Here is a 25,742-nt window from a genome sequence, read left to right as displayed (position 1 = left end):
TACTCCTGCCAGTCAGCAATGTGCGTTACGGGTATTTGGTACTCTCCAGGCTACGTCGTTTAGAGAACATACTGCACTGAGTTGCAGGATTTCATGCACAGGGTAGTTCTGTCATAAATACCCCCGGAGAGTTATTATTGCACCTAGTGCTCCAAAATGCAACAAATGCTAATAGAGGCCCATTGGGGCAAGAATCACGCTGCCCCAAAGCTGAGAAAAAGAAGTAAAATACGCCTCCCTTTTCCAATCCCCAGTGTTTTTTGTGGGGCAGGAAATTTTGCTGAAACTTGGCAACCCTGGTGAATGATATCAGCTCTTTGGGAAACTCACCTGCTGTATGGAGCACAGTTGAACAAAGATAGCCTTAAGTGTGATCATCTCTCAAAATCTTCCTTCTTTCATTCTTTATTTATTTGGTAAACTGGTAAAGTGGTGTATTTCTTATTATAATGTAAATTAATGATCTGACTGAAAAGTAAAAGTATGCTTTTGGTGTATTTTTATATATTGGTGTGAGCCAAATGTCCCTGAAAGGATAACAATATGGTTGTGCTTTCAAAACATGATTAAGACTGCCATCTGCTGGTTACAGCCGGTATTGTGTTTGCTTTTCAACACCATGTCCCAGTAAGGAAGGTGTTCATGAGTTCAATCGTCCCATCCCTCAGTGTGTCCAAACATTGATCCGGCTCAAATTATTGCTTATTATTATGTTTATCTTATATGTTCAGAGTTCACTGAAGTCCAGCCAGGAACGAGGATCTCATCCACAACTGTCACTTCTTGCTTACATTCCAAAGAATTTCAAGGAAAAATAAATAAGAAAGAAACAAGCCACTTTTCTTTCTGCTGACCATGCTGTTTTGGCATTTTTTGACATGAATGAATACCTTTCAGCATTATACTGAAGTTTTTCCTCACTATAGGTCACTCTCTCATGCTTTAAATTGATTGCCTTCTGGTTATTTGGAAAGGTAACGTAAGTAGGGCGAGTAAAGGTAACGCTTGCACAGGTGAACGCTGTTAAAATTTGACCATTCGGGTAGAAAGGTCACAGCTATGGGCGAGGGTCGTGTTCATACTATCACTTCCGAGTCTATAAAACGTCACGAAGTTGAGCAATTACAGCATTTTTACTTTTGCAAGTACCATTCCTCTAATTTATGTGTCGCTTGGAAGGTTTTCGTCTGACTCCCCCTCCTACTTGAATAAGGGCAGCGCATGTTTTGCGCAAACATTTTCTGCATTTACTGGACTCGAGCGAAAGTTTGTAAAAAAAAAAAAATAATGTTTCTCTTGTCTTTTGTATTTTGCACATGCTATGGTTGGGTGAAAGTTCGTTTCTACAAAACATAGCCTAATCATTGGTGCGACGCACAAATGAAAGCCGACGTGTCAAAATAAAGGCTTGGCCTCGCTTTCATTTGTTGATCTGTTGTGTTTTGTGATAAGAGACAAAGGTGGAATAAGACTAAGTGCAGACGAAAAGCCGCAGACGAAAATAATAAGCGTGTGTTGGTTAGGCATGGTAACACAATGCCGCACTCTTGTTCCTTCTGCCTGAAATATGAACACACATTGTCCAGCGACTTTGGATTTAAGTAAACAATACCCATTTTCTCCCCTAGCACGAGTCATTTTCATGCTCAAGGGCTCACGTTGAGATCTGCTTGTTAGAACGTGTAGACTACTAGGTAAGCATGGTAATCAGATATAGGGCTTATTGTTCTTTCTCTCACACACACACACACACACACACACACTAAATATCACTGCATTTTGTCAGTTAAAAACCTTTCCTGGACTCTACAAGCGTGGATATCAGGTTGCGTTTGGAGTCATGCGAGTGCGAGGTCAATTTCACTTCACATTAGCAAAGGGCACGCTGGAGCTAACTTAGAAGATGCTAGCTAGCTAGCTGAAGTCAACTTTCAAACGGTCGAATTAGCAAGGGGCAAGCTGTAACGTTACTTTAAAATGGAGTGTCCTGTGACAACGATTTTTTTTTTTGCACTGCGTGCCCATATAGTTTGATAGCTGTTGCTAGTAAAACAAAGCAAAAATGCGGATCACCGATTCTATGTTCAGAGTTCACTGAAGTCCAGCCAGGAACGAGGATCTCATCCACAACTGTCACTTCTTGCTTACATTCCAAAGAATTTGAAGGAAAAATAAATAAGAAAGAAACAAGCCACTTGTTTTTCTGCTGATTAAATACACGTTCAGACAAATAGGAATGAATTTTGCTAATATTTACTTATTCAAAGCGAAAAAAAAAAAAAATCCACACTGGAATGTTTAAAATTCTGTAATGTACAATTTGTCACCTAACATAAATAAACTTTTTGGCTGAAACATATAATCACTGATATGGAGAAGTTTTCCGTAAGGAGATGTTTATTTAACTTTTATGGAAGGAGTCTCCAATGTCAGCGCTTTGTAACAGTCAGAAGTAAAGCTGTAACTTTAAGTTTTCCGACATGTTCAGATGAGTTTACGCTTTGCTATTTCTCGGTATCATGACAAGCTGTGTTTTTTTTTGTTTGTTTGTTTGTTTGTTTGTTGTTTGTCTATAGGAGAGAGAAAAAAGAGAGGCTGGTGAGGGGACGAATGTTTAAAGCTGCTGTACATTAGCATAACATTAAATTTGTATTAAACCATGTATCGAAAAATTGCTGCAGTATAAGAGATCTTATAAGAATAAAGCGTTCTGTAATAGGAAAAGACCAATAACTCCGCATTCCTTAATTCGTCCTGAAAATGATATTATCTGGTAAGTAATCATTTACACACTTCTGGCACTGCATCATTTCTACAGCACCATTATATACCCTATGTAGTGAGCATAAATAGTGAAATAAAGAGCTGTTAAAGATGGAGGTGTTAGAATTCAGCTAAATAAGAGCTACATGAAAACTAAGGCAAAAACATTAACCCTCCTATTATGTTCGGTTCAGATCGTCAAATCAGTCCTAAAACACATTTTACACTACAATTTCATTTGACTTTACTTACCAACTACTCACTCATCAACAACTTAGAGATGAACTCACTTTATTGTATTTTACTGTCCGTAATTTCCTTATTTGCCTTACAATTGGCCATTCCGTTTCATTAAAAAACATACATTTTAGAGCTTATTATGGATGTAGGAGCCATATTTTGTATTTGATTAACTCTTTCTGGTATGGGCGTACTTCACAGATATGTTATTGGTGTTCATGACTTCAGGTTATGAATAAATTCACAAATTATACATATACACTATATAGCCAAACGTATGCAGACACCTGACCACATCGCGTTCCAAATTTATTCCCCCTTTCCACTCTTCTCTGAAGACTTTCCACTAGATGTTGGAGCGTGGCTGTGGGGATTTGTGTTCATTCAGCTACAGGAGCATTAGTGATGTCTGATGTTGGGATGGTGAGGAGGTCTGGGGTTCAGTCGGTGTTCCAGTTCATCCCAAAGGTGTTCAGTGGGGTTGAGGTCAGGGCTCTGTGCAGGACACTCGAGTTCTTCCACTCCAACCTTCACACACCATGTCTTCATGGAGCTCGCTTTGTGCAAATTGATTGCCTTCTGGTTATTTGGAAAGGTAACGCTTGCACAGGTGAACGCTGTGAGCGAGTTAAAATTTGACCATTCGGGTAGAAAGGTCACAGCTATGGGCGAGGGTCGTGTTCATACTATCACTTCCAAGTCTATAAAACGTCACGAAGTTGAGCAATTACAGCATTTTCACGTCTACGCCTTTATTTTGACATGTCGGCATTAGGCTATGTTTTATAGAAACCAACTTTCCACCAACTATAGCATGAGCAAAATACAAAAACAAAAGACAAGAGAAACATTATTTTTTACAAACTTTCTCTCAAGTCCAGTAGAGCGCTGCCCTTCTTCAAGTAGGAGGCTGAATCAGATGAAATCCTTAAAAGTGAAACATAAATGAACAGTCATGAGATAAAAATCATCAAATTCCATGGCAGCCAAACTGTTAGAGCAGATATAAACAGCAAACATTATTGGGCTATAAAACACTTTAGAGATCATAACAGGAATGTTTGTATGTTTTATTATTCAAATTCAAATCAAAACACGGAAATGTAACGGGAAAAAAATTCAAAACTCATGTTTCGATTCACTTTTTGGCTGAAAAAAAAAAAAAAACCCGACACACTGAAATGAATCATCTTGCATGTATCTAGTGCTGAAGCAGATGAATCAACTCTCCTAGGTCGATTCATGTGAACCGGTTCATTCGACAGAATCGATGAGTGTGTAAACGCCGCGCGCGCGCTTTCCATCACCCAGGTGTGTGTGAGTTTGATAAGAACTCTGATAAAATCCCCGTCATCTTTCCTCGGGGTTTTTTTTTTTTGCTTCAAGAACTTCATTCAGAGTGTTTTCCTCGACTAAAGATTGGCTAATTGTGGATAATTCAGTATTACTACGACGGGATACGAGAGCACACCTGATACACCTGGGGATATTTCATTAAAAAAACAAAAAAAACAAAAAGGTAACTCTGTTCTCTTATTCATAAATAAGATTTTTTTTTCTTCAGATGAGCAGTGTGTGTGTGTGTGTGTGTGTGTGTTGGGGGAGTTGGACAGACATGTTTGGAATTTTTTATTGTTTTATATTTTTAAGTTCCATAAAAAAGAGGGACTTAAAAATATAAAACAATAAAAATGTTTTTTTTTCACAAATGATTTTGAACTCATCAGGCCACCTTTAGGAAGTCCACTTGCTGAGGTGCTGTTGTTGGATCTTAGATGCTCTTAGACTCTGAAGACTCGTCGGACAATGTTTTTTTTTTTGTTTTTTTCTACAAGTACACTCAAGTTGTTTCTACAGAAACGCTAAAATATTAGACATTAGTAGGAGCGCATTTGTAACGTAAACCTGTTTTTTTTGCGGCTGTTACAGAAAACAAATCAAGACTATTGAGAATCAGGAGCTGGATCATTTAAACACCATTTTATGCATCTTAGAGATTCAGCCGTGTTGCTCCTCGTCAAAATTCTAAGACTTAATGAAAACCCTACGTTTCTCCCTAAAAGCGAAAAGCTTTGTTTTCCGAAAGGGTTCCCTGGAAAGCTTTTTTTTTTTTTTTTTTTCTTTTTGTTTTTTAAAGTTGTTAAAGACATTTTCTTTCTAATAAATGAGGAACTCCTGAACGCTGGCCTGCACTTTTACCACTTCAGCTGGGAAAGATTCTCAGAAATGCTGCTGCACTAAGAATTGATAACAGCTATTTCTAAAGACATCTTTTAGTTTGTTTACTTAGTTATATTGTTTAAAAAAAAAAAAAAAAAAGGAAAAACAATTCAGCAATAAGTGGAATAATTTAAAAAAGAGCCAAATAAAAATATTTTTAGTTTGTTTACTACTGTTTGGATTCAGGCTTTTTTTCCTTAATGCATTGCAGAGCTATTCAGTTGTCCAGCATATACACTGGATTGATTTTATAACTTTAATGTAAAAACTCGATGATTTCGGCAGCAAAAAAAAAAAATTGGATTGGGACATGCCTAGTTGTTATTGCTTTTTTTGGAAAATCCTGCAGCATTAACTGGCATCTTTACCATAAGAAACACCTTTTTTTTTTTTTTTTTTTTTTTGTTTCAAATAATTTTTATTGAATATTTTGTCAAACATGAGACATATAATACAGTTAGACATCTTTTTCATTTTTTAGATAACATCCCTACCCACAACAATTCCCCCTGTTGCACAATTATACATTTAAGCTTTCTAATATGAAGAAAAAATTTATTTATTTATTTATTTTATTTCTACTCCTCTGAGATAACTGAGGGGTCCGTCTTCTTCATCTGATCTAAAACAGGTTGCTAAGTGATATAAAACATGTTAGTGCAGCCTCTTATAGTGTGCCGTATTTTTTCGAAGGCCATGTAATGTAGTAAGTCCTTGAGCCATTGTTTGAAGGTTGGAGGGGATTTTTTCTTTCCATGTGAGCGGTCATTAACCTCCGGGCTAAAAGCCTAGTAAAAGCAATCCGATTTTTCTTACTTTGATTAAAACTTAAGGATTGTGGTATGATACCAAATATTGAAATTATGGCCTCAGGCTCTATACATGTCTTTAAATACCAACTGCCAGAAATCTTTTAATTTTAGACAAAGCCGAAACATGTGAGATAGCGTAGCTGGCTCAATTTCACACCTATCACAGTTAGGGTCTAAATTTGGTTTGAATTTGGCTAACTTCACTTTCTGTGAACAATTTTAAATTGAACTACTCTATGTTTTAGACAAATTGAAGATGAATAAATATTATTTAAGCCAGACTGCCACATGTCTTCCGAGAGTTCTACATCTAATTCCACCTCCCATTTCCTCTTTAATTGAGCTAGAGGTTCCAGGTTATGAGAATTGATTACCGAATAAATTTTTGTAAATAAATACGATGAGGAAGACACAAAGCTACGAAGCTGAAGATATCTAAAAAAAAAAAAAAAGTGGGAGTCAGGAATTTGGAACTTCATTTTCACTGGACCGAATGATGCAAAGTCTCCATCAATAAACATATCTTTTAGTGTCCTAAGACCTTTCACAGACCAAACATTAAAGGTTTCATCCATAACAGAAGGGGTAAACATGTCATTTCTTGCTATGGGAGCGTAGACTGATAAAATGATAAAAATATTAGTAATACTGTAGTAATACTGAATGTTGGGTAAAGACAGACCTCCAAGCTCTCGGTGTTAATTTTGTTTAAAAAATTTTGCATCTTTTGCGGATGCGTGCATTTTTCCTGTTCCATATGAACGATGCTATTAATTTGTCTAATAGTGAGAAAAAGGATTTTATCAAAAATATAGGTATGCATTGGAAAAGATATAGGAATCTGGGTAGAATATTCATTTTTATAGTATTTATGCTGCCTCAGAGTCTTTTTTAATGGAATCCATCAGTGGGGGGAAATTTGCTTTGTACAAATATTTGTACTTCTTAGTGATCCATATACCTAGATATTTAAATTGATCTTTAGTTAATTTAAATGGTAAAGAGCTAAAGATAATCTGTGTAGCAGCAGAGTTGATAGGCGTAAGCTCACTTTTCTGCATATTTGTTTTGTAGCCTGTGTATTTTCCCGAAAGCATCCAGTAAAGTCAATATTTGTGGCAGACTCTTCAATGGTTCAGATATATACAGAAGGGTGTGATCTGCATAAAGAGAAAAGAAACACCTATTTGAGGACCAACTTCTCTTCTTCTTCTTCCAACTTCTGATGCTCTAATGCTCTACTGCTCCCTATGATTCACTATGCCCCACATGCATGAAAACAGAAACCCTAAGTTCTATTGTCCGCAGATAAAAAGGTGTGCTCATATATCCACAGGATATTATTAGGACATCTAAAATATGGATATTAGTAACATTCAAAATCATGTCACATGACTGAAATTTGCTGGGGGGGAAAAAAAAAGTCTATTTCCTTAGACTTTTAATCTACTGAAGACGGACTGATCCTATGATTAAAAATGGCAAACAAATGACTGGTGAAGTAAAGAATAAAAAAGCAAGCCATCTGAAAAAGGAAGAGTTGTAGCTCTTTCCATTCTCTTCACAACAACACTGAGGCATTTTCAGACTCCTGGTTAACGACATGGTCGGAGTTTTATTCCACATTTCCGTCTGGCTAAAAAGTGTGTTATTTTTCAATAGAAGCGTGCGTCAGCGTCCAGGGTCCGACTCTTGATCTTCTAATATGTAGTGCACGCTTGAAGAACTAGTCAGTCAGAGCAATTATTTAACAGTAGAAGCATAACTTCAGACAGGTTTCCACAGAACCTAGTTTATTGCGCCAAGCACGCACGTGGCACCGGTCCAGAAGGTTCTAATGTCACTGAACCCTCTCAGAGCTCTCTGTGGTACCAGTTCGACTTTACACATGGACACATTCTTCACTGTGATTTACTGAACCTGTCTGTTCAGATTATTTTTAGTATGTTATTAATTTAATTCTGTGGAACTTCCATGCAACAAGATAGTTCATGTTCTCGCTCATTGCCAGCCTCTCTGTTTTTTTCATCTGACTGTTCAAAGTGTCTGCTGTACAACTTCCTGTATAAGTTACTGTTGAAATGATAGCGTATTAACATACAAGTGCATTAGTATAAACCTGTGACTCGCAGCTGCACTATTGACTGCTATAGGAAATTAATCAACACCTTCTGACGAGTCACAATCCGTCAGCTTTACACGCTGCTGCGGAGTCGAGCGAACCTGCTCTCTCAGCTTGTTATAACTGGCGGCTGTGATGGGATCAGAATAGGTTACAGGTCTTTTTTCGTGTTAAATATCTAAATTATTTCATTCCATCAGGTAAGTAAGTGAATCAGTTACTAATATTTTAGCCAGTATAAAGCCAGTGTGGTACGGTGGCTACCTGATTGTGATTTGCATGAGCTAGGTTTGAACTGCCCTGCATAATCAAAGTGCAAATCGAGTCGGCCTTTCACTTCTGCTTCTCTGTCCATGAGGAATGGGAGTCATTGCTTGCTTTGACATTTTAGAACACTGGGCATTGCTGGCGTTAGGATTAGAAATAATTGACCGTTTCATCCCTCTGATCGTCAGATGGAGGGTGAGAAGAAGCCGATGCGGGTGCTGGTGACAGGCGGCAGCGGCCTGGTAGGGAAAGCCATAGAGCATGTGGTGAAGCAGAAAGGAGCGAGTGAAGGAGAGGAGTGGATCTTCCTCAGCTCAAAAGATGCAGACCTGACGTGAGTTCCAAAACCAATCCCTTAACACGTTAACATCCATTCAATCTCGTCACCATTTAAGCCTTTATTTGATCAGCTTATCTTTATCAGCTTAACTGACTCTGCTTGTTCATAGATCCATAATGGTCCTCCTCATGAGTCGAACTCGGGTTATGCCTACGCCAAGAGGATGATTGACGTACACAACAGGTTTGTCACATCTCAGAATTGAAAGAAAAACTCTGTGAGGAGATTTTTGTTTAGTTAACATTTATGAGAGGAGTCTCCAGTGTCGGTGCTTTGTAGCAGTCAGAGTTAAATCCTTACGCTTTCTGAAACGGGTACGTTTCTGTGAGGGGAGTTTGTGCTTTGTGGTTTCTTTGCAGTAAGCTTGTGTGATATTGGTTTTTTTAACGATTTTATTATATGGAAAATGGCAAGCAGGGAAAAATCAATATCACAAACAATTTAGTCAGCTTAAAAAAAGACAGAAAGTAAGCTTTTCTTCTCTTTCGGTTTAAAGAGATTAAGGGATAATAACATTACCAGCTTTTTGATAAGGTTATAATTACGGTTTGATTTAGGTGTAAGTAAGACAAACATGTGTGTGTGTTCACTGCAAACAAAACAGTTTAAAATTGTCTGTTTAACCTTATGGATATTTAGAACCAGTAAACACTGCAGCAGTGTTGAGTTAATATTTTATGTGTGTGCGTGTGTGTGTGTGTGTGTGTAGGGCCTGTTTTCAGCAGCATGGACGCCGTTACACAGCTGTCATTCCCACAAACATTTTTGGCCCACATGACAACTTCAGCATCGAGGACGGTCATGTTTTACCTGCACTCGTCCACAAGACCTACAAGGCAAAGAGTAAGAAGCACTGAAAAAAAGTCTATGCTGTTTAACAGAATGTTTAAAGACGATTGTAAGCAAGGGATCTGACAGACCATCATAAACTTTAGATGAATACCCCTGATCTAGAATATGTACAGTCAGGTCCATAAATATTGGGACATTGACACAATTCTAACATTTTTGGCTCTATACACCACCACAATGGATTTCAAATGAAACGAACAAGATGTACTTTAACTGCAGACTGTCAGCTTTAAATTGAGGGTATTTACATCCAAATCAGGTGAACGGTGTAGGAATTACAACAGTTTGCATATGTGCCTCCCACTTGTTAAGGGACCAAAAGTGATGGGACAGAATAATAATCATAAATCACTTTCATAAAAAACTTTCACTTTTTCACTCTTCTCTTCCCATCACTCTGGTACAAGTTGATCTTGGTCTCATCTGTCCATAGGATGTTGTTCCAGAACTGTGAAGGCTTTTTTAGATGTAATTTGGCAAACTCTAATCTGGCCTTCCTGTTTTTGAGGCTCACCAATGGTTTACATCTTGTGGTGAACCCTCTGTATTCACTCTGGTGAAGTCTTCTCTTGATTGTTGACTTTGACACACATACACCTACCTCCTGGAGAGTGTTCTTGATCTGGCCAACTGTGAAGGGTGTTTTCTTCACCAGGGAAAGAATTCTTCGGTCATCCACCACAGTTGTTTTCCGTGGTCTTCCGGGTCTTTTGGTGTTGCTGAGCTCACCGGTGCGTTCCTTCTTTTTAAGAATGTTCCAAACAGTTGTTTTGGCCACGCCTAATGTTTTTGCTATCTCTCTGATGGGTTTGTTTTGTTTTTTCAGCCTAATGATGGCTTGCTTCACTGATAGTGACAGCTCTTTGGATTTCATCTTGAGAGTTGACAGCAACAGATTCCAAATGCAAATAGCACACTTGAAATGAACTCTGGACCTTTTATCTGCTCATTGTAATTGGGATAATGAGGGAATAACACACACCTGGCCATGGAACAGCTGAGAAGCCAATTGTCCCATCACTTTTGGTCCCTTAACAAGTGGGAGGCACATATGCAAACTGTTGTAATTCCTACACCGTTCACCTGATTTGGATGTAAATACCCTCAATTTAAAGCTGACAGTCTGCAGTTAAAGCACATCTTGTTCGTTTCATTTGAAATCCATTGTGGTGGTGTATAGAGCCAAAAATGTTAGAATTGTGTCGATGTCCCAATATTTATGGACCTGACTGTAGTTATGGAAATTTTATTAAAATAAGAGTGATATCTTCCGTGTTCCACCGAAGAGCGATCTTGTTACAAGTTCACTCAGTTATTTATAGGTGGAAGTCTGGTAAAACCTGTTGTATGCCTGGTATCTGAGGTTGTTCTTTATGGCATGATAAGACTCTTGTGTCTTCACAAGTGGGGAGGATATTGGGTCAACATTCAGGAAGAGATTTACAGCTTCACAAAGGGCAGCAGTAGCAACATTAGAAGGTAATTCTGGAAAATAGGTCATAGTGAGAGCATATTGGTAGGAGGAAATGGTTTAAAAGAATACAAATGGAACCGCAATGTGGTGGAGTTCTTGGTGAAGACAAGGCCATGGATGAGTGAGACCAGAAATCTTATGGGGTGTGGGAGAATATGAAAGGAGAGAGGCATGTTATCTGGCAGCATGGACTGTGATCAAGTCAGCTTTCTGCACGTCTAAAAAGCAGAAGCTGTCTTCTCCAGAAACTGAGACAAGCCAGGTGACATCAAGTCTGTGTTTAGAGTGCCGTAATTAAGGCACCCTTCAAAAGTACACACTGCTTCTCCTTTGTGGACTTATACAGGTAGACCACCTGTCGTTTTTAAGCCGATGGCTGATTTATAGATGCCCGGTAATGCTGAAACTGTTGTGTAATTGTGTGTGTTAGGGGACGGAACAGCTCTGGAGGTTTGGGGTAGTGGTCAAGGACTACGTCAGTTCATCTTCTCTGTAGATCTGGCTCGTCTTTGTGTGTGGGTGCTGAGAGAATACAACGAAATCGAGCCCATCATTCTCTCAGGTACTCACATTTCACCAATAAGATGTACACTAATGCACACTTGTCACAAGACACTACTATGAGGAGATACATAAAGCATTATAAGATACCTTTTATATAGTAATATGCACCTTTTCACGTTTGCACATTGTTTATAGGGAATGCTGATCTTCCTTTGGATCGTAACAACAAATATACATTTGGTGTTCTGTTATGGGCTTGTAAAAAAAAAAAAAGCCTTGACTAGACGATGATTGCTTCCTGACTCCTACACAATAGATATTACAATAGATTTAGTTGGCGAAATTTACATAATGGAAAAAGTAAAAAAAATTTTGGAATAACAGAATTTATTATAGGTTCCCCCTTACTCCTTGATGTGTCTGCTGAAACATCTATAACGTCTATAATGCATCATCCCTAAAAATAGTAAATACAGACGTGGACAAATTTGTTGGTACCCTTCCATGAAAAAGAAGAACCCACAACTATCTCTGAAATCATTTGAAACTGACAAACGTTAATGGCATCAATGACTGTTAATTCCATGTTTAACACAAATCAGACATTACTTTTGATTTTCGATTAAACTGAATATTTTACATAATGAACCAAATGAAAATGACATGGATCATTTGGGTCATTATCCTGTTGGAGGACCCATGACCTGCGACTGAGGGAGAGCTTTCTGACACTGAGCAGTAGGTTTCTCTCCAGGATGCCTTGATAGTCTGGAGCCTTCACTGTTCCCTGCACAGATTCAAGGCCCCCTGTGCCAGACGCAGCAAAGCAGCCCCAAAACATGCCTGAGCCCCCTAGAGAAGGACATTCTCCCAGGAACTTTGTGGCTTGACAACATGCATTTTAGCAAATTCCAGTCTGGATTTTTTATGTTTTTCTTTCAATAATGGTGTTCTCCTGGGTCTTCTTCCATGGAGCCCACTGTGGTTTAAATTGCGACGGATGGTGCGATCAGATAGTGACGTACCTTGACCTTGTTAGAGTTTAGCTTGAATGGTTTTGGATGTTTTCCTTGGCTCTTTGTCTACCATCCACACAATCATTCTGATCAACCTGGGGTTGCATTTCTTCTTGTGGGCACGTCCTGGGAGGTTGGCTACAATCCCATGGACCTTATACTTTTTAATAATATTTGAAGCTGTAGTCACAGGAACATAGCCTTTACCTTTAAGATGGCTATCTACAATCTTCTTTCCGAGCTCCTCAGACAGCTCTTTCCTTTGCTTTCTCTGGTCCATGTTTAGTGCGATGCACACAATGATACCACCATCCACAGTGGCACGTTTTCTCTCTTTAAATAGGCTGATTGGCTGTTACAAAGATTGAAGACACCTGTGACACTAATTCAGGTTAAACAATTAGTTTGAAACATGATTAGATTGCAATGATTTCTAATCTTTTTTTAGGGGTACCAAGAAATCTGTCCAGGCTGTTTTAGATTATCTTGGTAAAAGAAACAATAAGTCATTTATCTTCACAATTTTATTGGTTTAATCTATCATTAAACTATCATATTATGGGCAGGCAGGTATATAGGAGACTATTGCTTTTGGTTTTATTCACTTCTCCGGAGCAATGAATCATTGTTTCAAAGAACTGGAAGGGTACCAACAAATTTGTCCGCGTCTGTAGTTTCATATAGAAATTCATGAAGAGTTAGACTGAATTACGCATGTGGTTATAAGGGGGCCAAGTACCAAAGGTGTATAGTGTTTATTATTTATAATTTGTTATTGATGTCTCAATATTAGGAGAGTACTGATTACAAATTCATAACTCATCGTGATACATTATGCTTCTGTTTATACTCTCCCTGTCTGTGTCTCTAAATAAAGAGTTCAAATAAATAAATAAATAAATAAATACATAGAAGAGAAGAGAAAAGACTAGGAAAAAAACTAAAATGAAACAGAATATGATAGAACAGACTGGAACAGAGTAGAATAAAATAGACAAAAAAAGAATATATATTAAAAAACCAAAAGATAGAAAAGAAAAGGAAAAAAATAAAAGAATATTTTAAAAAAAACATAAAATAAAACTTAACAAAAGGGAACAGAATAAATTTGAAAAACAGAATATAAAATAGGATGCAAATAAAATAAGATAAATAAAATAGGATACAAAACAAAACAGCAGAATAAAAGAGAATAAAAATAATAAAATTATATAATAGAATGTAAAAGAACATCACAGAATGAAATAGTACAAAGTAAAAGTCCTTTTTACATACTGTTTATCTCAGAAAAGTGTCAGATTTTAAAAATAAATAAATAATAGCCAAATAAATAAAAATAAATAAAATCAAAGATCAAATGTCAAGTAAAATTAGAATAATTGCCTTTTTTCATTTTAAAGTTAACATTTATTATAGAGATGCTCAAATGATTTAATTTGACTATTTTAAAACTTTGTTTTATTAAAAACGTTATTTTGTGTGAAGTCTGTTTGTATTAGTTACCTGCATTTAAACGTTTTTTTTTTTTTAAATATACACACACACACACTGTACTGGTCTGTTCGCAGTTGGAGAAGAGGAAGAGATGTCCATTAAAGATGTCGTTGATGTGATTGTGAAAGCTTTCGGCTTCACAGGACCTGTGATTGTATCCTTTACGTCACATACATTCTTGTAAAGTGTGTGTATTGTAACCTGAGGCATTTCGGAACTAAAGCGATTTAGCAGGTTAAACATTAAGTAAACATTAACTAGGTAGTGAGAAAGGAGTGGTGTGCAAATGCTGTGTGTGTGTGTGTGTGTGTGTGTGTGTGTGTGTGTGTGTGCGTGTGTATCAGGAGTGCAGAGAAACACAGTTCTTGGCCTTTACCTGGTGTTCAGTATGACACAAGCAAATCTGATGGTCAGCTGAAGAAAACGGCGAGTAACACTAAGCTGAGACGCTACCTTCCTAATTTTGCCTTCACTCCATTCTATACAGGTGAACACACACACACACACACACACACACACACACACTGAAACACTCATACACTCAAAACACAAATACAGACCTAAATACACCAAAAGACACACACAAACAAACACAGACATGTGCAAACAGACCCCAACACACACATATACTCAGATACACACCCAAACACAGACAAACTTTCCCAAACATATAAAAAAAAAAAAAAGACAGAGCAGTGCTAGAGGACCGGTGGGAGCGAGGTGCAGTGCAGGGTGTGATAAGGTTGAAAACTAGTCTTGAAGCTGCGCTCTAGATCAGTTGCAGAGGACGAATGATGCTCAGAGGCAGACCTGCCAGGAGCGAGGTGCAGTAGTCCAGTCTCAAAATGACCAGGGACAGGACAAGCACCTGTGTGGCCTGTGTGGAAAGAAATGGACGAATCCTTCTGATGTTATAAAAGAGAAATCTGCATGAGAGTGTCAGATTAGCAGTGCGAGAGGAAAAGGACAGTTGATTGTCCATGGTCACCCCGAGGTTGTGTGCAGTAACTGAATGAGAGATCAGAGAATTGTCCAGGGAGTTCGCAAGATGACATGGGGATGAATCAGCCGAGATGAACAGCAGTTCAGCTGATGAGCCGTCATCCATGATGAGATGTCTGCCAGACAGTGAGTGTCTGAGGGAGGGAAGGAGAGGATGAGTTGCCATTCCGCATAGCAGTGGTATGAAAAACCCATATGAGGATATAACCACACCAATACACCAACAGACTCACACATGTGCACACACTACACACACACCATACACAAATATAATCACCCACCACAAGTGCAAACACAGGTGTTGATTCTGGACTCGCTTTTGCTTTTCCTCAGCCGTGAAGGAGACGTGTGATTGGTTTGCTGCTAACTACGACAGCGCTCGCAAATGACCGTTCTGCTCGAGCCGGAGAATGACATGCTTTCTACTCTTCATCGGTACATGGTGTTAAACCTGCTGTGAACTATCTTCTGTCAAAGTTTTATTCTTAACAATCAAGAAAAAAATTCCATCTGATCTCAGGATATCTGTTTACAAATCTGTTTTAATCAACATGCTGTGCCTTTTTAATCTGATGACAATAATAGGAAAATAAAATTCACCTTTGGTTTGCAGTTTGTGCTTTTCATTTATTGTCATGGAGAGGAGACAGTTTTAAGAGATTTGATTGGTTGAAAAAAAAAAACGTGGCATTGTGATGCTTATAGAATGGGCTAGCCCCTCCCTCTCATTCAAGAAAAAAAAAACTGGGGCAGGGGCTGATTTCATTCTGGCCCAGACATGGTAATCAGGTGATTACACAGAGTGACATGCCCCAATCATGTTCCAGCATGACGATTCCCCTGTGCACAAAGCGAGCTCCATGAAGACATGGTGTGTGAAGGTTGGAGTGGAAGAACTCGAGTGTCCTGCACAGAGCCCTGACCTCAACCCCACTGAACACCTTTGGGATGAACTGGAACACTGACTGAACCCCAGACCTCCTCACCAACACCAGCTCCTGACCTCACTAATGCTCCTGTAGCTGAATGAACACAAATCCCCACAGCCACGCTCCAACATCTAGTGGAAAGCTTCCTAGAAGAGTGCAGCTTATTATAACAGCAAAAAGGGGAAATAAATCAGGAATGTGATGTTCAACAAGCACGTATGAGTGTGATGGTCAGGTGTCTACAAACCTTTGCCCATACAGTGGAGCTTAGTGAGATTGGATGATAGTGACTCACAATCCATGGCTCTTGACTTGCCTGTGTGCGCTCGGTTTCAGAATCAACTATTTCAGCTCATCCACACAAGTACATTACAAGAATTGTCCCTGTAAGCTGATGTAATATGATGGAGTGTAGCTGTTAACTGAAGTGGTTTCTTTGCGGCATGAATAAAACAGCCTAAAATTGTTGACGTCCTGAAACAGTTTTTGCTTTAACTTAAAGATTAAAAAAAAAGTCATGGCTCCCAGGTGGCACAACAGGAAAAAGGTTCACCCTATCCTCAAGAGATTGTCCATCCATGGGAGCTGGGAGCCAAGGAAGCAAACCTGGTTGTGCTCTCTGAGTGGGAGGGGCATACTCTCTCGGACAACAACTGTTACACCTAATAAAGTGACTCATTTGACTCGTGAACCTGATAAAATGGCCAGAAGCAGAATAAAAACCAATCCTACAGATGTGTGGTTCTGAGTCCATCATCAGTCCTTCAGCTAAGTGCTCTTGGAGCTGTTGTACGTGAAACCAGTTAAAAGCAACATAATAAATACGTCTTCGTTTATTCAATCAGAATCAGGTCTTTATACTGCTTCAGATGGGAAAATAAGATAGACGAAAACCACAATGTAATCAACATTTTCTTTTTTACTTTCAGATGAGTGCAAAAACAGACAATAGCACTATGAAAAAGTCAAGAAGTGAAGGAAGAGGGACGGGGGGGGAGGAATTTCAGGAAGGCCCATGCCAATCCCTGAACCTTTGGTACATTCAGTGCAATTGAAATAGCATAAATAATGGACTAGAATGTGTAAAGCGCGGACTGGATTGAACCTATCATGATGATGATGATTATTTTCAGTCTTTTTGTACAGACGACTTTGCTTTACTAAAAACATTCGGAAAGAGCCGCGAGCGTATGATGTGCACAGGTGAAGGCAGTGTTGAGAAGAATCCAGGGGGATGTGAGCGTAAGCAGCTACAGCATGAAGCTGTTCCTCACTCAGACGCCCGTACGTCCCGTCTAAAGCTTCTTTTGGAATAGAAAACAAAAAAATTCATCTCTCCTCCTTCAAATTCAGTCAGACGGAGTAGGAACGAAAGTATATTCCTACTCCATTTACTTTGCTTCTCTGTGTAACACATGTATCTGAGGAAAGCTAAGTGTTCATGTGTTCAGACTTACCATACTCTGCGTCATAGACATCGGCCTGCTTGAGTAACCTAAAGGAGGTGTTTACAGGAAGTATAAACATAATTAACAATATAGAAATATGTTAAAGTGTATACATTTCAAACGATGCATTCGGTTTGAGAGTGTGTGTGTGTGTGCGTGTGTGTGTGTGTGAACATGTGGTGATATAAGAAAGCGCTGATATATGGACAAACAAGTGTCATCGTTGTGGTTGATTATAAAAAGACTTTTTGCAGAGGGACTCTCTTGGATCTCTTGCATAACATTCTCCATGAAAAAAAGCCACTTTGATCCGTGTTCGGACGTCCAGAACAGCAGCAGAGCGTTTCCAGCATTTTGGCAGATGTCCTACTTGTGATGCAAAAAAAGAGTTCAAAGGACCCGCCCGTGGCAGGCTTGAGATTTGAACCAACAACCTTCTGAGTGAGCTACAACTCACCCACCGCGCCTCCGTCTTTCCGGTGATTTCCTCCATCCCGTTTTCTTTGATCCCAGGTGCATGCTCTGCTCTCGCTCCCGACCGACTGGGAGGACTGACTACACTCGTCACTGATTGGTGCACGGAAATGGAATCGGAAGTGCGTTTGCTAACAGTTTTGTGGAGGTTCCTGAAGAATCGCGAAGACACAGGGGTCAAAGTTCACTCCAAACCAAAGGTGCTGGTCTCCTCTACTGCGGTCAGCATCTTCTCGTACAGCATGGAGAACGAGGGGTACGGCGGCAGGTCGAGACGATTAAAACACGTGTGAGCCCTGATGAAACAATGAAAGACCACATTAATCCTCAGCAATACTTTTCTCATTACTTTGGCATTTCGCTACTATTTTTTTTTTATTTTTTACATTTATTATTATATTATTGCTATTTCTTGTGTTCTGTCCTGTTTTTGGGATGTATCACATGCTGAGGCTTTTCTTTTTTCATATTTTTTTGAACACCTCAAAATCTCAGAACTGGAGATGACACAAGACCAATAAAACAGTGCAAGGTTTATTTTTCGTAACTTAATTACTTCAAAAGCGTGTCACGCTGCTGAAATACCTGGGTAATGACGTGATCTTGCCCCACTTTTCCACACAGAAGCGGCGAGGGCCATTGCTACCCCTGAGTGAGGCGAAACCTTCATAGGGAATACTGGAGGTCCCTGTTACAAACTAACACAACAAACACACAATATGAAGTGCTGCAGCATAAACAGGTGGAACGTGTGTGTGTGTGTGTGTGTGTGTGTGTGCTCACCTGAAGCAACCTCAGCCTCTGTTCATTATTGAATCTCTCCACTGCTGCCCAGAACCAGCGGATTACAATGTGGTTGTCATGGTAACCTGGACAGAACCATCAATCAGCATACACGTGTGTGCGTGTGTGTGTGTGTGTGTGTGGTGTGTGGTGATACACTGAAGTATTTTCTGTGCTGTGTTACCTCCTCGATATTCTGTGTTGTTCCTCCAGTCGCTCAGATCGATTTCTGCTGTGCCAGCGATCACCAGCTCCAGCTCCCGGGCATCAAACACGGACACGAGCCGAGCGTCCACCACCTGCACACACACACACACACACACACACACACACATTTCTATTTGCTCGATATCCAAAGTGACATACTATTGAGCAGTAAACATCTCTGTCCTGAAAACTTACAGTTTTTACACTCCTTCCATAAATGAAAAGAAAATAAAGAAAAAAATTTTAATGCATTTATGTGGAGTGTTTGTTGTACAACTCCCTGTGAGCTGTTACTATAGAAACGATAACGTAGTAGAACGAGCACACTGATAGAAACTGCACTACTGTCAGAGCTGCTGTTATAGAAAATTAATCCACAGAACAGGAGGTTCATGTACCTCATAGAAACCTCGCACCAAGCTCTCGGTCTGCTGAACAACTCCTCTCTCTATCCTCCACTTCACCATGCGTTCTATGTACTCCTTCTTGTTTTTCTCTGAAACAGGGATGTTAGCGCCGCCAGGCTTTAGCTCTCGCTCGGTGATCTAGAAACACAACACACACACACACAAGCAATAAGATGAAATAGTGTCTAAGCATGTGCTAATAACACGTATCATTTATGACAAATAGCTAGCGTCGCTCGTTAAAAAACAAAAAAAAAGCTGCCGAATGTCTGGGTGCCCCCAAAAGCTTGTCCTTAACAATCTCAAACACACCAACGAACCTGTCCGAACACTTCCTCGTTAACAGTGAAGGTGAGGTCCAACATGTCCTCGATGTCGTTGTCCTTCATCCACTGCAAGCTCTGGTGGAATTCCTCATCCAGGTACTCTAAATCACTGAGATCACATGGACTAGCGACAGACAAACAGGGGAAAAAAAAAAAAAAAGGACAAGCCTGTCTTAAAATGTACAGAGTAGTTGAGTTTAGGTCTCGTGGTTAAGGTTCCCATCTGGTTATCTCCAGTCTCGGGCTTGATTCTCCAGACTTGTGTCACTTTAAGCAAGAATTTAAGGTAAGTTAAGGCAAGACACTACAGGTAGAAATGACACTTTTGGTCACGTCAATTATTTTACACATTTTCTTTTACAGTGTACTAATTTACATATCAGAAAACAGAAATAATATTTATTTCACTGCTTTTATCCAATCACGATGACCACTTTATCTGAAACGTAGCAACTTTGAAGAAGGCTTTAAGCTCTGCCCACCTGGCACAGTCATGTAATATATCCCTGAAAAGCTGTCCAGTTTAATAGGAACACCTGTACGCCTGCTCATTTATGCAGGTATCCAACCAGCCAATCATGTGGCTGCAGTAAAATGCATAAAATCAAGCAGATACAGGGCAAGAGCTTCAGTTCATGTTCACATCGAACATCAGAACAGGGAAAAGGTTTTTCCCAAAAATAATATTTTTCTATATTCAGAAGCAAACTTTATATGTACATGAAACTTTTGGAATTTCCCAAAATGTTAATTATTGCTGGATTAAAGTTAGATTTTATACTGAAAAATGGCATAAAATCACTTTTTATAACAGTCATAGTTCTCTTGAGACACTGTAAAATTAACATTTTTATTCTAACATCATCCAAAAATCCACTAGATGTTTTTGGTTTTTATTAAGTATGCAAATTTAATGTAGGCATATTTAATTAGAAGCCTCATTTGCATAAAGAAATGTCAATTGATAGCACTTATGCTGACTGACAGAATGCATGAAATCTTTGGCTATATTTTAAGCTATGTGACAGTGTGGGATTTGTCCTACTTCAGCATAAATGAAAGACCATTCCATAGGAAGTTTAGTGGATATGCTACGTACAGAACAGTGTATTAAATATATATCTTTAACTTTAGCTTAACTCTGAAGGAGAGAGCCAAGGCTCTCAATCATAGCCGATAATCTCAATCAAAACTTTTTGCCCTTGGTACAAAACGCTACACAGCATGCGGGAAACACAACACTGCTCTGCACCCTAAGAACACCATCCTCGCAGTGAAGCATGGTGGTTGTAGCTAATCCCTTATTCTGAGCTTCATTGGGTGCTTCGTTTAGTGCTCGTGTCCACTCACATGCGCAGTAGGCCCTTGTAGAAAGGTCGTGTGAAAAAGGCATCAAGCAGGTACTGATGGATAAGAGCCAGGCCGAGGATGCGGCCACTGAACCGAAACCTTGAGAGAGGCAGATCGAGACGTATAATTATAGACATTCTATACGGCTCAATCAGTTAATGTAATTGCATAATGCCAAAAATTACTACTGCAATAAACACTGCTACAAAAGATACAATAAACCATAAAATAACATAATAAAATTATACTATGTTTCTAAATAGTGACATTCCTTAAGTACTTCTCAATAAAACAGCTACAGCTGTAAGTTTCTCAGACCATTCGTGATGATTGTCGACGAAGGCAGACATGGGGCTGATCTGGACGGTGTAGGTGTCATTGGCTGAGTACTCGAACAGGCCGTAGTAAGGGTTAAAGAGCTCGCGTGACACCAGGAAAAAAAACTCTCTCGAAGGGCCGCTGTAGTCCAGCCTGTGAACACAACAACAAATTTAGCTCATTTCACTTTGACCTCCATCAAACAACATGGATGCTTCACCTGTATAGACCTGAACAAATGAATTACATGCAGTGGTCTAAACTCACTGTCACTGGATGGTACAGGTTGGAAGATATCACATCATGACATTTTCTATGATACACGATATGCATGATGAGGTACAGGGCAGATAAAAATACAAATTCTATTAAAAAAAATCTAACATCTAATTACCTGCTTCCGGGGTTGGAGATATTATACATAAATATTGACAATATCTCAGAAAATTATCTCAGAAAATAATCATTGTATTGACACAGCAGAATTATTCTACTATGAAGTTACAACTGTTACTGTTACTGTTTACTTCCTGGTGCTCCAGCTCTGCCTTGAACATGCCCTTAATCATGATGTTCATTCTCATTTCTCACAATGATTGTCAGAGCCAAACAAAAAAAAAAATACAGTAATTATGGAACTGTAAGGAAAGAAGAAACAAGTCAACCCGGTTAAACCTTTACCAACAATGTGACACAGTTTTTTCTTCCCTCCTTGTAATACATCCATTTTTTCACTAACCCCTCCTCTCCGACGAAGCTGACGTAAAGTTTACTTCGCTGCAAGTCCTTCCTGGAGTAGCACATGATCTGGTTGAACGCATCTTCAAGCAAGTGGTCTCTGCGCATGATCAGCCTGAGATGAAACACAAGATCAGCGTGAGCGTGTGCACTGACGTGTGAGAAGGTGTCTGTGGCGAGCGTAATGTAGGTTGCAGGTGCTTACTTGACTTTCCCCGGCCCCTGGCCGTAGCCCTTGGTCTCAAGCTTGCGGTAGAAATTGCGGAGTTTGGCCTCGAAGTCTCGCTTGTATGGCGCGGGAGCCCTCGCGTTGGCTCGTTGTGTGCCTGAGAGAAAGTTTACATTTTATAGTACAATTAAATTTGCGGTGTCAGTCATTACGCAGGTGAGACAGAAGGATACATTGGAACGAGCTTTTAGATCGGCATGGAAACGCATTCTCCCCAGTAACATGTTTTGTCTGAAACTGACTAGCAGTAGTTTAGGTAATGTAATCACTTCTCCCAAGTGCATTAACACAGACCAATAATCATACATGTAAATATACATTGATCATAAATGACTTCTAACAAAATTTCTAATGTAGCACGGCATGTTTGCACCCTTTAGAAAAAGTCAGCAAGTCGTCGATGGACGTTTCGGCTATGCGATTTGGCATTCTGTCCTTGCTTTGCACGTAAAATTGTTTCTCGATAAGATGACAAGCTGTATTTTTTTGGTCTGAAAATAAGACAAAAGAGGTTGATAAGAGGAAAAAACAACTCTTTATATCTCTTTATATCTGCTACAACAGACTTGTTTCTCAGACATTTAAAAATACATAAAAAGTACTTTGGACTTTATTATGTGTAGCTTTACAACAACCAGTAGCTACATGTGACAACCTCAGATAAGGTATTTTAAAACTGCACTGCTGAACTGTTTTATTGCACATTACTACTCTATGGTCACTAAACTGAGCTTTGTTGCAGACAATAAGGGCCGGTAGTAGTAGGTGTTTGCTGTCTGAACGTTGACCCAGCTTTTACTAGTATTAATAAAATGTTCACAGGCTGTGGAGATGTTTGTGTTAATGACAGACAGATACCTGAGACAAAAAAAATCTTTTTAATAGATATCAATCAATCCTATACTTCACCGTGGACATGAAGATTTTTGTGATTTGACTCAATTACTGATTCCACCAAAGAACAACAATTAACCCTTAGGAGCTGAATTTACTTTTGAGAGTTGTAATGCAATCGATCATGCAATGATCCAATCAGCCAATCACGTAGCAGCGGAGCAATGCATAAAATCACGCAGATGCAGGTCAAGAGTTCAGTTAATGTTCACATTAAAAAAAAAGAGAGAATGGGGGGAAAATGGTGGAAATGCCCTGCTGATGAGAGCGGTCAGAGGAGAATGGCCGAGCTGACAGGAAGGGAAGGCTACGGTAACTCAAATAACCACTTTTTACAGCTGTGGTGATCAGAAGCGCATCTCAGAATGCACTGATTTCATAAAGGCATGAATGACCAGGTGTAAAAGTGTTCCTAATAAAGTGGCCGGTGAGTGTGCTTACCAGATATGTAAAGGAGAACCAAATTTTTTGTTAGGAACCCTTTTTTTTGTTGTAATTTTGCATTCTTTTGCTATTAGTACATTGCTGTATGTGCATATATGAAAGAAAGTGTGCTCATGGACAGGAAACACTCACCAGGCGAGTTCTGCGGGGAAGAAACCGGAGAACCCCGTGGAGACTGACAGTAGCTGGGGTGCAATAAGGCATGGGGGGGCACGTACGACATCACTTCCTCTTCAAACAGGCTGGGGAATCAAATACGAGAGCGGTCACTCTCTGAATGCTGAGGAAGTGTTCGGCACGGCGGACGTGGAAACCTACCTGAGCAAAATGACCAAATCTGCATCGCTGGAGAGACGCACCAAGCCGGCTGCGCCCTCGTTTCGGATAAACTGCACCTTCTCCCTGCAAACAAAAATATGTGGATTACAGGATTACAACATTTACAACATGACATGAGAGGATTCCCTGATAAAGAAATCACACTACTAAACAGAAGGAAATTAGAGAATTCCATGTAATTATGTTTCTATTTTTTACTGTTTGTACTAGCCAGGTAGCTAATATACGCTAATCTGACAGGATTCCTGTGAGGAGGTTTAAGTCACATTCACAAATGGGTTTTACCTCACTGACGATGCTAACAAATTTCTGAGAGGATTTCTAAGCCATATTCATAAATATTTATAGTTTTTACTGATTATACTAAGTTGTTAGCTAACTAACTCATCTGACAGAATTTCCTTGAGGGATTTTAAGACATAATCTTACATTTTTATAATTTTACTGTTTATCCTAGTTAGCTAGCTAACATAAGCTAAGCTGACAGAATTTCTGAGATGATTTCCAAGCCATATTCAGAAATATTTATAAATGTTACTGCTTATACTAGCTACTTAACTAACCAACTACTCTGACAGGGTTTCTGTGAGGGATTTTAAGCATTAATCATACATTTTTATAATCTTCCTAGCAAACATGATCTAAGCTCACAGGATTTGTGAGGAGATTTCCAAGACATTCAGAAATATTTCAAATTTTTACTGATTAGTTAACTAACTCAGAACAGTGACAGGATATTGTCAAATAGTTATACCCTCACTGACTATGCTAGCTAGCTAACTAACATGAGCTAAGTGACAATTTCTGAGAGGATTTTTAAGCTATAAACTATAATTTTTACTGCTTAATAAACCTAGTACTAGCTAGTTAACTAACTAACTAACTAACTAATCTGACAGGATTTCTGTGAGGATTTTTTAAGCCATATTCATACATTTTTATAATTTTATTCCTAATATTCACTATCTAGCTAACATGAGCTAACCTGATAGGATTTGTGAGAGTATTTTAATCCATAGTCATACATTTTTTTTAAATCATTTTTACTGCTTAAACTAGCCAGATAAAATAAAATAATCTGACCGGATTTCTGAGAGAATTCAATAAAAATGACATGTTTTTAAACTGCAGACTCTCCTGTTCGTGGCATAATTATCTATATCTTTATATATCACATGATGGATTAAGTACCTGAGTGAGTGATTCCTACTGAACTCGGGCTGTCTCTCCTGCAGGATCTCAAATATGTTCGGCTGCCTTAAAAAGGCCACAATCTTATCGTTGTAGGCTGCAAATATGAAATGTATGAAATGAAAAGTTTTCAAAAACAAATTCAGTCTTCAAATAATCGATTATGTCTGAAATAGGGATGCATCAATACTGTAACTAGTATCTGCTGTCAGTCTGCCAATGCACTTAATTACTCATAAAAGATCAAACAGTACTATGTTCTATGTAGTACCATGTACCTAGTTGTTGTGCTAATGAACAGACGACACAAAAAGACACAATTATTTCACAATTAACGATGGCAATCAAGTAAACTGTGCTCTGAACATGTCAACAGAAGGAACTACAGCACCTTCCTACAATACAGATAACCGGATAAAACATCAACTCAGTTTACAGTTTACAGCCAATGCAAGGTATGGGAAAATAACAGCTCTCTAAAAAACAGCATGTTGTGCTTGATGATCAGCCGCAATTGCTCATTGACAGTGAGGGATTCTGACACAATGAAAAAAACATA

The 25,742-nt window shown here is 39.0% G+C and overlaps 2 protein-coding genes across 10 annotated transcripts in view; one reads left to right on the top strand and one right to left on the bottom strand.

The window, feature by feature from the left end:
- Positions 1 to 1,414: 1,414 nt before the first annotated feature.
- Positions 1,415 to 15,718, top strand: LOC113535707 (GDP-L-fucose synthase). Of its 4 annotated transcripts, XM_034300370.2 has the most exons (8): positions 1,415 to 1,528; positions 1,629 to 1,694; positions 8,613 to 8,758; positions 9,474 to 9,607; positions 11,521 to 11,652; positions 14,179 to 14,258; positions 14,492 to 14,591; positions 15,440 to 15,718. In XM_034300370.2, exons 3-8 carry the CDS (start codon positions 8,613 to 8,615, stop codon positions 15,493 to 15,495), a joined length of 648 nt encoding a protein of 215 aa, XP_034156261.1. In that variant the 5' UTR covers positions 1,415 to 1,528; positions 1,629 to 1,694; the 3' UTR covers positions 15,496 to 15,718. The 4 variants fall into 4 exon arrangements, with proteins under 4 accessions (XP_034156261.1, XP_034156262.1, XP_034156260.1 ...); XM_034300371.2 differs by lacking the exons at positions 1,415 to 1,528; positions 1,629 to 1,694 and adding an exon at positions 2,750 to 2,773; XM_034300369.2 differs by lacking the exons at positions 1,415 to 1,528; positions 1,629 to 1,694 and adding an exon at positions 4,300 to 4,522.
- A 1,218-nt stretch (positions 15,719 to 16,936) lies between these two features.
- Positions 16,937 to 25,742, bottom strand: part of hecw2b (HECT, C2 and WW domain containing E3 ubiquitin protein ligase 2b) — a 41,079-nt gene continuing 32,273 nt past the window's right edge. For 3 of the 6 annotated variants that reach the window (XM_053230059.1, XM_053230057.1, XM_053230058.1), the window contains exons 18-30: positions 25,184 to 25,280; positions 23,972 to 24,055; positions 23,786 to 23,895; positions 22,292 to 22,412; positions 22,088 to 22,201; positions 21,349 to 21,501; positions 21,031 to 21,129; positions 19,675 to 19,804; positions 19,346 to 19,492; positions 18,925 to 19,039; positions 18,741 to 18,826; positions 18,543 to 18,655; positions 16,937 to 18,253 (exon numbers count right to left, since the gene is read on the bottom strand). In XM_053230059.1, coding sequence (XP_053086034.1) covers positions 18,142 to 18,253; positions 18,543 to 18,655; positions 18,741 to 18,826; positions 18,925 to 19,039; positions 19,346 to 19,492; positions 19,675 to 19,804; positions 21,031 to 21,129; positions 21,349 to 21,501; positions 22,088 to 22,201; positions 22,292 to 22,412; positions 23,786 to 23,895; positions 23,972 to 24,055; positions 25,184 to 25,280 — 1,481 coding nt within the window. In that variant the 3' untranslated portion in view covers positions 16,937 to 18,141. The remainder of the gene's footprint in view (positions 18,254 to 18,542; positions 18,656 to 18,740; positions 18,827 to 18,924; positions 19,040 to 19,345; positions 19,493 to 19,674; positions 19,805 to 21,030; positions 21,130 to 21,348; positions 21,502 to 22,087; positions 22,202 to 22,291; positions 22,413 to 23,785; positions 23,896 to 23,971; positions 24,056 to 25,183; positions 25,281 to 25,742) is intronic. The other 3 variants (XR_008301058.1, XR_008301056.1, XR_008301057.1) reach the window with 3 other exon arrangements.

Source organism: Pangasianodon hypophthalmus, chromosome 26, assembly GCF_027358585.1.
Source record: "Pangasianodon hypophthalmus isolate fPanHyp1 chromosome 26, fPanHyp1.pri, whole genome shotgun sequence".
Classification (NCBI taxonomy): domain Eukaryota; kingdom Metazoa; phylum Chordata; class Actinopteri; order Siluriformes; family Pangasiidae; genus Pangasianodon; species Pangasianodon hypophthalmus.
Note: the sequence above shows the minus strand (reverse complement) of the source record. Positions and strands in the feature narration are given on the sequence as shown.

Coding starts and splice junctions, on each gene's coding strand:
- LOC113535707 (XM_034300370.2), top strand. CDS start 8,613: ATGGAGGGTGAGAAGAAGCCGATGCGGGTGCTGGTGACAGGCGGCAGC. Junction 8,759..9,473: donor TCAAAAGATGCAGACCTGAC/GTGAGTTCCAAA, acceptor GTGTGTGTGTAG/GGCCTGTTTTCAGCAGCATG. Junction 11,653..14,178: donor CGAGCCCATCATTCTCTCAG/GTACTCACATTT, acceptor GTCTGTTCGCAG/TTGGAGAAGAGGAAGAGATG.